We start from the raw sequence: 15,402 nt of genomic DNA on the forward strand, positions 1-15,402 counted from the left end.
CTCGGGGGACAAGAGCACATTGTTGGTTGTTCTAAAGCCTGAGGAGGTTTGCCTGCCACAACCCACTCTGGCTCAGTTTTACATTGTTCAGCTGAAGTAGTCTTTGCCAAAAGCGTTGGCCCTGATTTGGTGCTTCTCTCGGAGGGGACAGAAACTGGGCTGGCTTCAGCATCTGAGCAGAAACCCCAGGCTTGACTTGAGGTAGAAAAACAGGGAACATCTCCTAGGTTTTCCCTGAAAGCTCCAATTATCACAAAGGATAGTGAGTTTCTGTGCTCCTCAGGCATGGCCTAGATATTAGGGGTGTCCCGAGGCTGCCCACTCTGCTGGGTCGGTAGCCAGCACCGTGAGGTGACTTGCTGAAGTTCAGTGCTCCTTCCTGAGCTACTCAGCCTCCAGCTTCACAGACCTAGGACTGAGATTTTCACCGTGAGCTCTGACACGGGAGAGCGGGGTCATACTCCAGCCCGAGGGGAAGGGAGCTTTGAGGTAACCAGAACTGAAGCCATGCACAGCTTTATAGATGGCAATCAGCAGCTTGGCTTACACGCGACACAGATTGGGGTAGCTGGTACTCAGTTCTCCCTGGTGCAGTCTTGCACGAAGCCAGCCCCTCTCAGCCCACGAGTCCTGGGCTGGGAACCCCTGAGCTCTCTGAAGTTCAGCCCTCACCTGAAAACAGCATAGTGGGGACCAAATTGTCGCCTTGGGTAGGAGAGAAACGACTAAAGGAACAGCTAAAACAGCAGTTACCAACTCAGGCATGTTTTGTTTGGCTGGCTTAGTGGTTTAAAAATATTTTTATTATTTGCCAGTATTTTAAAATGAGATTTCACATTTTGAAAAAAAAAAATTCTATTTCCCAATCTTTCAAATCAGATTTGGCTCTGCCGAGCCCACATCCATGCATGGCCAGAATCAGCTGGACCTGGGCAGTGACTGCCCCCTTAGCCTGCTGGCCACTCTCTATGCTGTTAACTTAACTTTCTACTGCTTACCTGGTCCCTCTGGGGTTTACGAGCTTGTCACTCTGAGCTAGCCGTGCCAGAACTGGAGAAAAAAAGCGGGTGGGTGACTAAAGCCACCCACAAGCACAGAAGCGTTTTGGTGTTCCAGTCCCAGGTCTCAGGGTCTGAGGACAACAACTTCCTTTCCTTACACCCCAAGTGACCAACTCGTAGAGCAATGATGAATCGCCCACCTGGAGGGAGGGGAGAACAAAGGGTGGGGTCGATGGTGCAGGAGGTGGAACCATGTCCTTATTACCTGCAGCATGGGTGTGGTTGACCACAGAAGGGTCAGGGTAGAACAAAGACAATTGAGAATCAACCAGGAAGTCCAGAACTGGAATTCTAGCTGGGAAATACTCTAGCCTTCTTTTTCTGTGCTTTCGAAAATTAGATATATACTTTTGAACCTTTTAGACTTGGTTTGGTAGCCCCTTTTTCTTTAACCACCAGTCCCCAGCACAGAATCAAGGCAGATGGAGGGACTGTCTCCCCCAGCCATCTGCTCTGTTAGGGAGACAGCAGAACCCAGGAAGGCCAGGCAAGGCTCTCTCCCTTTGTCAGTGTCTCATTGCCTAGAACTGTGCTTTCATTTCATGCTTGCTCCCAGACCCCGGGGGCATTGGTCTGAGGCCCTATTTGGGGTCAAGGGAAGGGAGAAGGAAGGATGAGTCGTCAGGACCATGTCCTGGGAGAATGATCTGGCCAGGCTGTCCCACTGTCCTCCAGTGGGAACCGGGACTCCTAGAGATGAGGGGGAGCTGTGGGTCCAGGAGATGGGGGTTGCCATGGATCTTGACCTGGCTTGCGGCAGGAGAGGAGCCCGTTTTGTCTGCTTAATTCGCTATCCCTCTTCTCTCTCCACTGCTCCATCCTTCAGAGCGGTGGCCCTTTTGGCTGTAGCTTCGAATTCCATCCCACAGGGATACCAGTGGACCAGCCTAAGAGTGGTGCAGAGGTGAGGAAGCAGAGAGCACATGGTCCACCCCGGATCATTGTCAGACTCACCAGCACTTGCATTCAGAAGGGTATTTGGTACAAGGAGCCAGGCACCCCCAGTTTTTTCCCTTAATAGATATTCTCCCCAGGAGTTGACAGTCTGCTGGAACAGTGACCCCTAATGTAAACCATGGTCTCTGGGTGATAATGCTGTGTCAGTGTAGGTTCATCAGTTATAATGAGCTTGCTTCTTTTGTGGAGATGGCTGTGCGTGTGTGGGGACAGCAGGTAGGTGGGAGCTCTCTGTGGTTCCCTCTCAGTTTTGCTATGAACCCAAAATTGCTTTAAAAGATAAAGCCTTTTTTTTTTTTTTTAAAGCCTGTTGGTTTTGAGGCATACTGCAGAACCTAAAACAGCCCTGGCAGAGTGGCCAGAGGTGCAGAGTTGAGAGGAAGAAACGGCAGTAGTGCTGACCGTCTAGAGTCTGAATGAAGTGTCTTCTACCTGTGATCTGCTTGCTCCCTGCTCTGAATTCCTCTAATGAATAGACTCTGTCTTCTTTCGTGCTGAGCTGCCCCAGCAGTTTCGATCACAGCCTAGCATTGTGGTTTAGAGCAGTACTTCTCAAACTTTCATGTGCTTGTGAATCACCTAGGGATCGTGTTAAAATTCAGATTCTGATTCAGTAGGTCTGGGGTGGACCTGAGCTTCCCTATGTCTCCAGGTGAAGCTCATGCTGCTGGTTCAGCACGTGGAGAAGCAAAGGTCTGTGGCCTTGGTTTCCAGTCCTCCAGGTCTGAACCTGGGATTTGCTGGGCAGCTGTGACCTCTGGCACATGATTTTCCTTACCCGTGCCTCCGTTTTGTCGTCTGTGCCTCTTAATGGAGTTGTTCTGAGAAGGTTGAGCAAGTGAATGAGGCCTAGGAAATAAATGGAGGTGATGAAACTGGAGATTCCAGCTCCCAGAAGTAGTCCCTCCAGCCCCAACTCAGTTCACACATGTTATTCAAGCCTGGCTGCCTTTTATGTTGGGCCCAGGCCACACACAGCTAATAAATAGTAAGTGTAGCAATAACAGTTGCAAAGAAAGAGGTGGAAAAGTTGTAGCATAGGTGAGCAGCTCCCAGATCATGCCCACCTGCTCCTCCCTGCAGGGCAGCCTCCACTCCCCCGCTGGCCCCCTGGGATGACACTACCTCCTCCCCGGCCCTGTATTTCCATGGACATGAACAGTGATAGTTGTGGGTGCTTTTTTGACCAAAGTTTGTTAGTTAAAATGTGGCATACTGTCAGGTGGTTTTTAAAGAGTTGGAAATAGCCACAAGATTGGGGTTGTGGCTTTGTCAGTACTTGAAGGTATAAGACACTGAGTGTGTTGTTTTTGGCCTGTTCTTCCTTCCACAGTTTGTAAAGAACAATAACTAGGTTTACGACTGTAATGCTCAAATGCTTCATGCTTCTTCTCCCAGATCTTCCTGTCTAGGGTTGGTCTGGTTCTCCTTGGCCTCCATACCCTCTCATGACTATGGAATGGCCAGGGTATTGGATTTTTTTCCCCCCAACACGTCCTTTACTTTTTCCCAACAGCCCCTAATGCTTGGTTATGTATTTGTATAAGTGCTTCTTTAAAGCCCATCCCCCCCGCACAGGCTGCTGGATCTCTCTTGTTCACAGCTGTGTCCATGGCATGTCCAGCCACGCCTGCTTCGGGGGGGGGCGGGGGTGCCACGTGGACATTGTTGAGCAAGTCGGAATGGCCAGGGCTAATAGGGACAGGTTAGAGTTTCTTTGCCCAAGAGGATGGAGAAAGTGACTCCTTCCAGGCAGTTCTACAAAATTAGGGATCTTAATATTGGCTGGCTTTGGCCTCAAGTCTCAGCTCTGCCACTCAGTGTAACTTTGGGTGAGTTTCTTTTGGAGCCTCTGTTGCCTGTCCTGTTACACAGACACTAATAGAAGTACCTACCCTACAGAGCTAATGCAAGGGTTCAATCAAATAACATGTGTAAAGCTCTTGGCATAATGCCTGGCACATTGAGACAGCTCAACTAAGTGTTAGGTATTATAATTTGGATCTTTATTATTGCGAATCTGCTAGGTTGGCACTTAGAGTGGTGCAATCAAGTTTCTCCTCTTGTTCTCAGCCCCCTGTTCATTTTCTCTACAAATGGAAAGAGAAAGATAGCAGTCTTGCTCAGTGATGCAGCCTTCCACACCTGTCCCTCCTTGCCTTGGCGGTGCCTGGCCCTGGGACCCACATCAAAGTGGAGCCCTGGGCTGGGCGGCCTGGGAGGACTAGTATTCCCTCGAAGCTCTGCTCAGCTGACTCCCCTCCCAGTCTGCTCACACCTGGACTCTGTGTGTGGTCTTCATGGGGAAGGGCAAGTGCCCATGACTCCGTGTCTGCGCAGAGGCATGGGTGCCTGCCCTTTTTGCCCTTCTGGGCTCGAGGCCGTGGGGGCGGGGTGTGTAGCTCTGGGATCAGGGGTCCTGGGGAGGACAGCCAGGTGCCAGGACTCCCCTGAGAATCCCTGTTAGCACGGTGCCTGCTGCCCTGTTAGTGCCTCCTGCTGCTGCTGTTAGTCACCTCCCTAATGAAGCTCGTCTTTAGCTTCTGGGACAGCTGATTTCCAGGGGATTATTTGTATTACACACTTTAATGCGTTTTAATAGCAAATTTTTAATTAAATGGAAAGTCCTTTTGGAAGCAAGGGAGCAGCAGCTGCAGCAGGGCTCAGCGTGAGCCACCCATTCCGGCCAGAGAAGGCAAGTCAGGAACGAGGGCGGCAGGGCTTTGGGGGAGCTTGCCAGAGCGCGCCTGGGTTAGTGAGGGGGAGCGGGGAGCAGGGGTCTGGCTGTAGCTTCTTCATTCTGTCACCCACAGGCCTAGAGAAGTAGGAGCTTGTTCACCCAAGTACAGGAGAGAATCATTTGAGGAGGAGGGGTTTTAGGAGTACCACCCGCCTTTGATTCCATTGGTAAATCGCAGAAGTACTGAGTTCTGGTGGAATTTTGAGGTTGAGTAACCAGATCAGATCTAATAATGTCGGCAGTATGAAGCATAAACAATTGCTGGGCCCTGGTTCTCGCCCTGGCAGGCCCGAGTCCTCATCTGTCGAGTGAGGAAAAGCACAGGGCTCCAGTGGTGGCTGAGGGCCTGGGTTTTACATTCAGCTCATCTTGCTGTGGGGCACAGGGGAGGCAGGGAAGTGCCTCAGTCCTGAGGAGACGCCCTCGTCCTGGAAATGAAAGGTATCTTTCGAGCTGGTGGGGGCCTGACACACTAGAGATTTCTTTGTATCTAAGAACTTCACTGGTCAGTTTGGTGTCAGGCCATTCCTGAAGTGCTCCATGAGGAGCTCCGGGAACTGCGTGAAGGTCAAACAGAGGGAGCCCTTTGGGACACAGGCTCTCCATGAGTGCAGGTGAGGGAAGGGACCAAGCAGGAGTGTTGATCAGAGCAGAGGTGCGTTTGCATTAGAATGATGCTGAGGGGGGCGTTGGCATTTTAACCCCCTGAGGTGGCTTTGTGGGCGGAAGCTTGAAGAGGAGACCTCAGCAGCATCAGGCTGGGCTCTTGCCCAAGAGCTCTGGAGGCTGTGAGTGGGAAGAGATTCTGCTCACCAGCCTTTTCTTTCGCCTTTACTGCAGCTCCATGCAGTAGCCTCCCGTCCCCATCTTGTGGGCACATTTGTGAGCGGTTTCTCTCCAGGCTCCACTGCTTTGTCGCCTGGGTGTGTGGGCTCCTCCACATTTCTTGTAGGAAACAGTGGTATAAACCAGTCTTTGGAGTCAGAAAGAACTGGGTTCACATCTGGACCCACCAGATCTTTTGGCCTTTGGCAAGAAACTCTATGCCTTTGAGCCTCCATTGTCCTCATCTGTGGAATGGGAGAAATACTTATCTCAGAGTGGTCATCAGGAATAATAAACTCCTTGAAGTAGACACTATGTCCTTCCTAAATCCTACCATCTACCACACACAGTCAGCACTCGATACATACTTGTAGCTTAAGTAATGTACGCAAAGAGCCTAACTCAAGGCCTGGCAGGAAGTCAGCACTTAATAAATGGTTACTGTCGTTGCCTGAATCCATGTGTTGCCTGCTGGGCTGTGCCTTTGCCGCTTCTTCCCCTCCCCCTAATTCTTCTGCTCCCATTTACTCCAGGGTCTCCCATCTTGTCATTCTCTGTCCCTCTGCGGTCTGCATCCCTAGGTGCTTCTCGCTCTGCACATCACCCACCCTTACACGTCACATCCCAGGACCACCTTCGCTGGGACCAGCCCTCTCGGAAGAAGGTTCCTGCTTTTCTCCATCTTGCCTTACTTCTTAGCCACAAAGCTTCTGTCTCTCGCCTACATCTGAGGCAGTCTGAGATGGCGACCCGAGCCCTGGCCCTAGGGTCTGGTCGTCTCTGCTCTGTGGCCACATCTTGGACCCAGGGATGCTGGGCATCTGCCCCTTCTTGGGAAAGAGCCTGTGGGGCTGACAGGATGGGGCAGGGCTGGGGTGGCCAAGGAGGAGAGGAGCAGGCTTTCCAGGTTTTCTCTCTGTTAATCTCTGTCCCCATCTCCTCTCTTGCAGTACGCCTCCATGACAGTATTTCTGAAGAAGGGTTTCACTACCTCGTGTTTGACCTGTAAGTGCCACTTTCTGAGGGTGTGGGGGCCTTTCCCTCCAGCCGGCTCAAGAGGAAGGCTGGGAAAAAAAGCCCTAAACTGGGTCTTCAGCCTCTGCCAAGGGTCCCTCTCCTTTGCCCGTGGCTGCTGCTAAGTCACTTCAGTCGTGTCCAACTCTGTGTGACCCCATAGACGGCAGCCCACCAGGCTCCCCCATCCCTGGGATTCTCCAGGCAAGAACACTGGAGTGGGTTGCCATTTCCTTCTCCAGTGCATGAAAGTGAAAGGTGAAAGTGAAGTCGCTCAGTCGTGCCCGTGGAGAGGGGTTTGATTTTGACCATCCGCTGGGAATGAGCAGATTGCCGAGGGTCTCCTTCTCACTCAGTGTTTCCCCAGGGCTCTGACCCTGGGGTGGCATTGCTCTTGCACTTTCTGTTCTGCAGCACACCTTGTGCAGATGCTTTTTCACCCTTGTTTCTCAGTGTGTTGTCCTTAGTGGAGATATACAACATAGCTCTTTGCCTGACCTTAAGAATTCTGGGAAATTGAAGGCACCTTTTATTAGTTAGTTGTAAACCGGGCTCCCATTGGTCTCTCCCACTCTGGTCGTGGTTTAATGTCTTAAAAGTGGTTCTTCACCTAATGGAAATGCCTCTCTGGTATTTTCAGGGTTGGGTCTCTGTGTCCTTGGTCTCATTGTTCTTCAGCTTCAGTAGTAGGTCAGTCCTTCTTGGGCAGCTGGATCTTAGTATTCATATTGGTCTCAAATAAAGCTAAGACTGTTTGAGTAAGTCAGTTATTTTCTCTTAACTGCCTGTACATTCATCTTTACCAGAGTATTAGGTAATCTACAAATTATAGACACAGAAATGTGCAGGGGGTGGGGAGGGCTCACATTGTCCCAGGAAGAAGCTCCGTTTCATTGAAGGACTGGTGTGTTCTGAGCTTGCAGGCGAAGCCCATGGAGAGTTGCCACGTCTATAAAAGCCGCTGTGCAGTGTGGCTGTTGGTTACTTGTTGGATGCTGCCTCCTCTGACCCTCTTTGTTGGTTGCAGTGTTACCGGCGGAGAGCTGTTTGAAGACATTGTGGCCAGGGAATACTACAGTGAAGCCGATGCCAGGTGAGACGAGGCCCTGAGGTGTAAGTGTGCCTCTTAACCATCTTAGGGGGCAGGGCATTGTGCCTGTTGGAACCGTCTTTGGGAGCGGTCAGAAGAGCTCTTACCTGGACAAAGATTCTGTAGAGTTGGACCCAGGCTACATTCCGTGGGCATGCTTAGAAGTTAATAATTCAGCACTGCCAGGTCAGTTTTCTGCAAAGCTCTTACAAATCTCTTTCACCCTGTCACACCAGAAATGCCTTTCCTTCGCCCCACTGTATACTCATGAGGGCCCTCCCCTATCTCCACTTTCTCCTTCTGACAAATTCTACTGTACAAGGCATCCTGGGAATGATCCAGAGATGGGAAAAACATGGTTTGTGTCCCAAAGGAGTGTAAACGTCTGGGTTAATAATCCAACCAGGGAACCTCCTGGGAGATTTCAGCCACTATCACCTTGTGTCTTGACCACTAGGACCAGCTTTTCAGATTGGAAGACCATTCCTCGGCCACACCCCTCAGCCCCCAGCCCTCTGAGAAACCCTGGCAGCTTCTCCACATGACACAGCAGAATTCCTCCCACACCACAGCTCTTGGGCACTTGTTTGGCCTGCCTTTCCTGCCCCGGCTCCTCCCCCACCCCAGATCTTTTCTGAGGGTGATGTCCTGACAACCTGATTTTGGGTGTCCTGCCTGCAACCTTCTCAGGCATATGTGCCAGCTCTGGCTGCCTCTGGGGGCGCGGAGGGGGAAACAGCTTCCTCACAGATTTCTCAGCCCTCAGAGGCCAACGTTTGCTGATCAGCTTCAGATGCTTCAGCCTCAGGAAAAATTCTCAAGTGGGAGATGAATTCCAGTGCCAGCAGGGGAGGACCAGGCTCTGGGGCGGTGGGGGGGAGGAGGCGGTGATAGCTCAGGGAGCCTGGCGGGGAGGAGGGGGAGCTGGGGCGGGTGACGGTACCAGTGGGCTTGGCCTGGCTCTGCTGGGACACTTCGCACTTTTGCCATTTTTGGCCAGAAGGCTCTCCCTGCTAGCTTGGCTCTGTTCTAATTATATATTTCTGTGGAGACTCGCCTCTTCAGCTCAGTCTTAAAGTTTCTTCGGCCTACTCTTGGACCATGTCCTTATGGGGAGGCCTAAGCCTCAGCCTCCAGGAACCCAGCGAGACACTTTGGCTCTTGTGGAAGCCCCAGCCTCAGATTTCAGAGGAAGGAATACTGTCAGTCCAGGTTACTGACGTTCGGGCTGGATCGTTTTTGGTTGTGAGGGCCCCTGTTGTGCATTATAGGTTTAGAAGCATCCCTGGCCTCTATCTGCTAGATGCCAGTAGCACCCTCCCTCTCAGTGGTGACAACCAGCAGTGTCTCCAGGCGTTGCCAGATGTCCCCTGGGGGGCCAAAATCATCCTCTGGTTTTCTCCAGTGCCCTGGACTGCTGGTGCACTCCACCGGGAGTTGACCACAGGTGTGGAGGATGGTTTGGAAGGTGGATGGCCTTTGAGAATTTGAGAATCAGCAGCCGAATGTGACTCTAGGCTGGTTTGTCTTTTTCTGTGCAAAAGCATGATGAGAAATGCTCCTTGGGGTGCCTCTTTGAAACTCTCTTAAGTGTCTTGTTTCTCGATGATGCCTGTGTACTCATTTCTCTCCCCTGCTAGATGATAAACTTCAGGGCAGGCACTGGGTCCCCTATACAGCTGGTGTGATACCCAGCCCAATGCTTATAGGTGCTTGATAAATGTTTCCCTACCCCCAAAACAACTTGGGCTTGGTTGGACTATCCTTCCTGAGTTGCCACCACAAGCCTCTTCTCCAAGAACACAGTTACTATAGGGGGAAAGAGGAAGGAGGAAGGGGTTGGATGGTGTCTCTTTCTCAGGAGTCGGAGGTATTCTTCCTTGGAAACAAATTGGATATGTTGAGCCTTCACAGTCTAAGGAGGCTTGGTGGACCCTGTTCTAGTCTGTCCTCTGCTGTTACCTAGTGGAAGACCCTGGACAAACCACTTAGTCTGCTTGGGCCTCAGTTTCCTCTTTGGTAAAGTAGGTTGAACAGATGGTGTCCAAAGTCCGAGGTTTTAGCTCCTCATTCAGTGATTCTGTGTGAATCCGTTACCCAGAGTTAAGTGCTTCAGTCTACAGCATGTGGTCGTGGATGGTTTTACCCTGCACTGACCTTTCTTTTCGTGCTTTTGCAGCCACTGTATACATCAGATTCTGGAGAGTGTTAACCACATCCACCAGCACGACATCGTCCACCGGGACCTGAAGGTACTTTTCTGCCCGGGTCCCCTCTGCCTCTTGTTTGTGAACCACTGGCGCCACCTGGTGCCAGGTGATAGTACTGCATGGTCCCAAGCTAAGCTCCCTCTGGGCTGCGGGATTGGTGCCTCACGAGGCTCTCTGTCTTCCTTATACAGCCTGAGAACCTGCTGCTGGCGAGTAAATGCAAGGGTGCTGCTGTCAAGCTGGCTGATTTTGGCCTAGCCATCGAAGTACAGGGAGAGCAACAGGCTTGGTTTGGTAAGAGTGACCCTGTCTTCCTGGAATGCAGCTCCCGCCCTTCCTCCTCTTCCTGATCTGCCTTCCTCTTTCAGAACTACAGGCCAGACCCTTAATGGTCCTGGCCTCCTCAGAGACTGGAGGAAGGGCGGGCACAGAGTTCCCCCTGGCCCTCCGTGACTCAGTACAGTGAGACTAGCTGCTGTCAGCACTGCGTTCTTGCTGCCTCCGGGGACAATGGAAGTTCCTTTAAGGCACATGTATTCGCCCTCTGGTTTAGATTCCGGGCACTGCAAGAAGCCCAGCCCGTCGTCTCTTGCTGCCCAGGTGCTGAGAGCTTATGTAGCCAAATCAACAGGAGTAAGAAGGGACTTGGGGAAAACTGCTGATGTGGATTTAATGAGAGAGAAAGTGGGTTCAGTGTGCCTCCGCTCTCTCTTCCGCTACAGGTTTTGCTGGCACCCCAGGTTACTTGTCCCCTGAGGTCTTGAGGAAAGATCCCTATGGAAAACCTGTGGATATCTGGGCCTGCGGTAAGCCCATTCCACACACTCAGCTTTTTGGTGTTAAGGGCGCTCAGCTTCCAGCGATGACAAGAAAGAGGCATTGCTATTCCCTGCGGGTCCCACAGGCATCTGGTATATGTGAAGTCACAGCATTTGCTCTGGTGTCCCCCGGGATGGCTGTTCTCTTCACAGCCTCCTCCCCAGCTTCCTAGATGGTGATTCTCCTTCTCAAAAGAGGGATTTACCCATGCCTTAGTGGGTGGGTTGTGCCTGAAGAAATCCCAGACATGGCGTGGTTATGTGGGGTGTGAAGCACAGTGGCACAGCATTGTCGGCTGCCATCCACCTCTCTGGGATGGTCCTTAACTTTCTGGGTGGCTCGGAGCCCCATGTGGCTTTTCTTGTTTATTTAGCAAAGCAGGTGACTGACCCCAGTGACCTGTGTTCTGTCTTGTAGGGGTCATCCTGTATATCCTCCTGGTGGGCTACCCTCCTTTCTGGGATGAGGATCAGCACAAGCTGTATCAGCAGATCAAGGCTGGAGCCTATGATGTAAGGACAAGTTTGTTCCTGCCCCACTGTCTAGGGGAAGGGGGTGTGCTGAGTGTGTTGCAGGGTGTGGGGAGTGTTAGGGATTTTGAGGACCATATAGGCCTCAATTCTTGTCACCACCTGTCCCAGGGAGCAACTTTTTTGCACAGCCATTGTTGGTGGCTGCAGAATCAGGGAGTCCACTAAAGCCCTTTGTTTTGTTATTTGCAAAGAATGGTGTGGCTGTGTAGTGTGCCGTGTGACATAGAGATGAGAAGTATGGCGGCTCCTCCCACTGCGGTGGGGCCTTGGGCACAGTGTTGAGCAGCAGGTTCCTCCTCGTAGGGAGATGGAGTTGAACCAGAAGATGTCAGGGTCCCCTGGTATGATATTCTGGCATTCTAACCATGATTGTTCTGTTTTTCTTTCCCAATCTTTAAGTTGACTCCTGGGATACCCAGTGCTTAGCCCACTTCATGCTAGGCAGCTTTCGATAGTTAACCCTGGTTACAAGGGGTATAACGTGCAGATTTCATATCCCTCCTTCTCCTGTTCCCACTTCTTAGTTCCCATCACCAGAGTGGGACACAGTGACTCCAGAAGCCAAGAACTTGATCAACCAGATGCTGACCATAAACCCTGCAAAGCGTATTACAGCTGACCAGGCTCTCAAGCACCCATGGGTCTGCGTAAGTGTCTTCTCCTGAGGTCAAGGAGATCCAGGATATCAGCTCTCAATGTGCTCATAGCACTGTCTTTACCCTCCTTCTTGTGACTAGAGAATAATCATTTGGGGCCTTGAGCTAAGATGCTGCAGAGGGGACAGGGGACTGGGTGGAGCCCAGGGGCAGCAAATGTCACCAAGAGAAGCCAGGGTAGCTATTGTGACTAACTGACCTCTCCTTGACCTTCCCCACTCATTTGGCACGTATGACTTAGTTTTGCTGTTGAATGAGGGCTTAGGTTGACCCTTGCAGACTCTAGTTGATGACAGAAAGCAACCAGCAGAACTCAAAAGTAAATTGCCATGCCTAGAATGCATATCCAGATTCCAAATAAGACAACTCTAATGGGAAGGTGACGAGACCCAACAAATAAACAAAAGGGGCCTGTGAGCAATGAAAAAGAGCTCCTGAAGTTCAGTCACAAAGCTCATCCTAGAAGAGCCCCCAGGCTATCGATGTGGGTCGTCATCATGCTCTGTTTTTGTGTAAGCTTCTATCTGGCTGCAATATCTTTTTTCAAACAGGGTCTGCTATAGTCAGGCCTCCTGACAACCATGATGCATGTATTTATTTGTTCTTTTCCATGTTTACTGAATGCCTCTTTGGTGCTGGTCCCTGTGTGCTGGAGATACAAAGATGAATAAGGCCTGCTGCCTTCCCCCACAGATCTCAGACATGATCTGGGGAGACAGGCACTCAAGCAGGCAACCAGTCTGCAATGTGACAAGTACGTAAAAAAAATCTAACGAGTGTATAGGAGCCCCTGCCATCTCTGGTGGGCAGTGGGATTGCTGAAGGTGTGGAGGAGGTGAGCTCTGTCCTGGTTCTTGGTAGATTACTGGAAGTTCCCCAGGATGATAACCTGCAGACTGAGCTTAGCACGGGCTAAGGTGAGAGGCCATGGGGAATTACGGCGAGATTAAGGAATGTTAAGCAGTTTGGTTGTAGATGAAGGTAGGGCTGCAGGAATATAAGAGAACGAAGCCAAAAACGATTCCAGTGACATACAAGTTTCTGCCTAAGGAGTTTTGGTGTTATTCTAAAAGCATAGGGAACCATTTAAGAGTTTCAAAGAGGGAGTGAAATACGCAATTAAGAAAGATCGCTTTGGAAGCTGTGTAGAAAATGGAATTGAAGAGGCAGGGGCAGAGAGAGCTAAGGAAGCTGTTGTGGTTGTCTAAGCAAGGCCAGACAACGTTTCAGCTAAGGGTAGTGATAGGATAGGTGGTGTGGCAAGGAGTGGACACATTTGAGAGATATTTGAGAGAGAAAATAAGAAGGACTCTGTGACCAACTGGATTTGGAAAGTGAAGGTCTTTTGAGAGAGAGAGATCTGTGGGAATTGCCAGGTTTTGAGTTGGTAACTGAATGGAGGGTTGTACCATTCACTGACCCAGAGGAAACCTAGAGGAGGAACCCTTTTATGAGAAAAGATGATGATTTTAATTTCATACATGTTAAGTATGAGGTCCTCCAGCTGGAGATATCTCGTGGGGAGTTAGAAGTATGGAGAAGAAGTTAAAAATCAGAAATACAGGTTGTGGTCATTTCTGTATGGATGGTGTTGGGATTCTGTATAGATGGGATTGGTTCTCTGCTAGTTGAATCCTTACTGTGAGCTGTTGTAAGAGAAGATATGGCCACCAGCATTTAGTGGCCCGGAGAGGAGCCAGCAAAGGGGGCTGTGAATGAGAATGTCCATGGCGGGAGGAAAATCAGGAGATCCTAAGAAACATGAGGTCTCAGGAAGGGAGGGTCTGTAATCAGATGCTTCAGAAAGTCCATGATAAAGATGGAAGAGAGCCTGTTGGCTGTGACCAATTAAAACTATTGTTTCATTATTTCACTGAAAGAGGCAGTGGAGGCAGAGAGACCGGTGATACTGCTTAGAGAAGATGGATGAGTCAGGGGAATTTTAAAAATCTCGCAATTGATTGTGTTGACTGCAGAGAAGAATATGATGCAGAATAAAGGGTTAAAAATATTGGCTAAATTTTGGCTCAATGAGACCTGTAGAAGGTGTCCTATCTACTAATCTGGAAGATAATTTGACTTGTTTTATGTAAAAAACAAGATATATATATATAGGCTAATTGAAGAACCAGTGTTTGGAAAGCACAAGAGAGGGGCTGTGGAGCCCAGGGCAGGGGCCAGCACATGAGTGGTGATGCTTCTGAGACCTGAGATTAGGTTGCAGGGGGGTGAAAATCAGCTTGTGGGGGCTGGAACTGAAGAAGTTCTTGCTCAATCATCTCTTATTTCTCTTGGTTTAGATGTTTACACTTTGGAGGAGGAAAGGAAATATGATACACTCACACCCCCACTCCAGAAGGTAGACAGAAGGGAGAGTTGCTTCGGGAACCAGGAAAGGGAGAAGCCAGGGATGAGGGCAGGGATGGCAGGGTGGTCCCATGGGGGAGTGGGCACCAGGCTATGTGTTGTAGGTTTTAATTTTCTAGCAGACTAGCCAGGATACAACAAGAGCAGAGTAAAGGGATGAGCCACTTAAAACGGGTACTCAAGAATTTTGGGAATCGTATGTTCTGGGGGTATGTTTGTGGGCCCTACTCCCTATCATCCTGTATATCTCAGTAGCCCCTGAGGACATCTCTATATTAGGATATTATGTAATAATTGATGCTTGTATTGCTGACCCTGAGTCATCAGGGAAATGTAAATCATGTCTAAGGGACTCTGTTTAAAAGTTAGCAGTAATACATTGAAGAAAAATTCCCATCCAAAATGGTGAAGAGAATTGATGCGTCATGGTAAAGATCCTCAGTTTCTCAGATCACAACTTCATTTAGGACCTTGTAGGGGGCCTGGAGAATCCCAGGGACCGGGGAGCCTGTTGGGCTGCCGTCTCGGGGGTTGCACAGAGTCGGGCACAACTGAAGTGACTTAGCAGTAGCAGCAGCAGCAGCAGGGGGCTGCTGAGAGGAGCTTTTGGAAAGAATGAATGCTCTCTGTAGAGAGCAAGACCCCTTCCTGTTTTCTCACTGCCCAGAATCTGGAGTGCTTTAGGTGCTCACTAAACAGTAGGTGAAGGAATAACTGCGTGAGGATCACAACACAGAAAATACTCACACTTTCCATAGCCTCCATCCCCTAAGGAAGATCAGAATGCTCTCTCAGGCACCCTCATCCAGCATCAATTACCAGTGGTGTTTTCATGTTCAAATTATTATCCTTACATAACCTTGAGTTTTGGGTAGAGCTTTTATTGTAAAAGCATTTTTCACCTCTATGACCTCATCTTATCTTTGGAGCAACTCTCGAGGGGCTGAGCACAAGGCCACTGATGCTGGGACTATGGTGAGGGGCAGAGGATGTGCCTGGGGGCTCACAGGCCTGTCTGTTTGGCTTCCAGCAACGGTCCACAGTGGCATCTATGATGCATCGTCAAGAGACAGTGGAGTGCCTACGCAAGTTCAATGCCCGGAGAAAACTGAAGGTGAGTTGTGCCTTCT

General features: G+C 50.2%; 1 protein-coding gene across 17 annotated transcripts in view; it reads left to right on the forward strand.

Annotated features, from left to right (window-relative positions):
• CAMK2G (calcium/calmodulin dependent protein kinase II gamma) overlaps nt 1–15,402 on the forward strand; it is a 55,018-nt gene that overhangs the window by 13,166 nt on the left and 26,450 nt on the right. For 16 of the 17 annotated variants that reach the window (XM_052639872.1, XM_052639879.1, XM_052639875.1 and 13 more), the window contains exons 4-11: nt 6,534–6,588; nt 7,625–7,690; nt 9,867–9,939; nt 10,089–10,191; nt 10,620–10,703; nt 11,134–11,228; nt 11,774–11,896; nt 15,303–15,386. In XM_052639872.1, coding sequence (XP_052495832.1) covers nt 6,534–6,588; nt 7,625–7,690; nt 9,867–9,939; nt 10,089–10,191; nt 10,620–10,703; nt 11,134–11,228; nt 11,774–11,896; nt 15,303–15,386 — 683 coding nt within the window. The remainder of the gene's footprint in view (nt 1–6,533; nt 6,589–7,624; nt 7,691–9,866; nt 9,940–10,088; nt 10,192–10,619; nt 10,704–11,133; nt 11,229–11,773; nt 11,897–15,302; nt 15,387–15,402) is intronic. The other variant, XM_052639876.1, reaches the window with a different exon arrangement.

The sequence above is a fragment of the Budorcas taxicolor genome, chromosome 5, assembly GCF_023091745.1.
Source record: "Budorcas taxicolor isolate Tak-1 chromosome 5, Takin1.1, whole genome shotgun sequence".
NCBI classification, from domain to species: Eukaryota; Metazoa; Chordata; class Mammalia; order Artiodactyla; family Bovidae; genus Budorcas; species Budorcas taxicolor.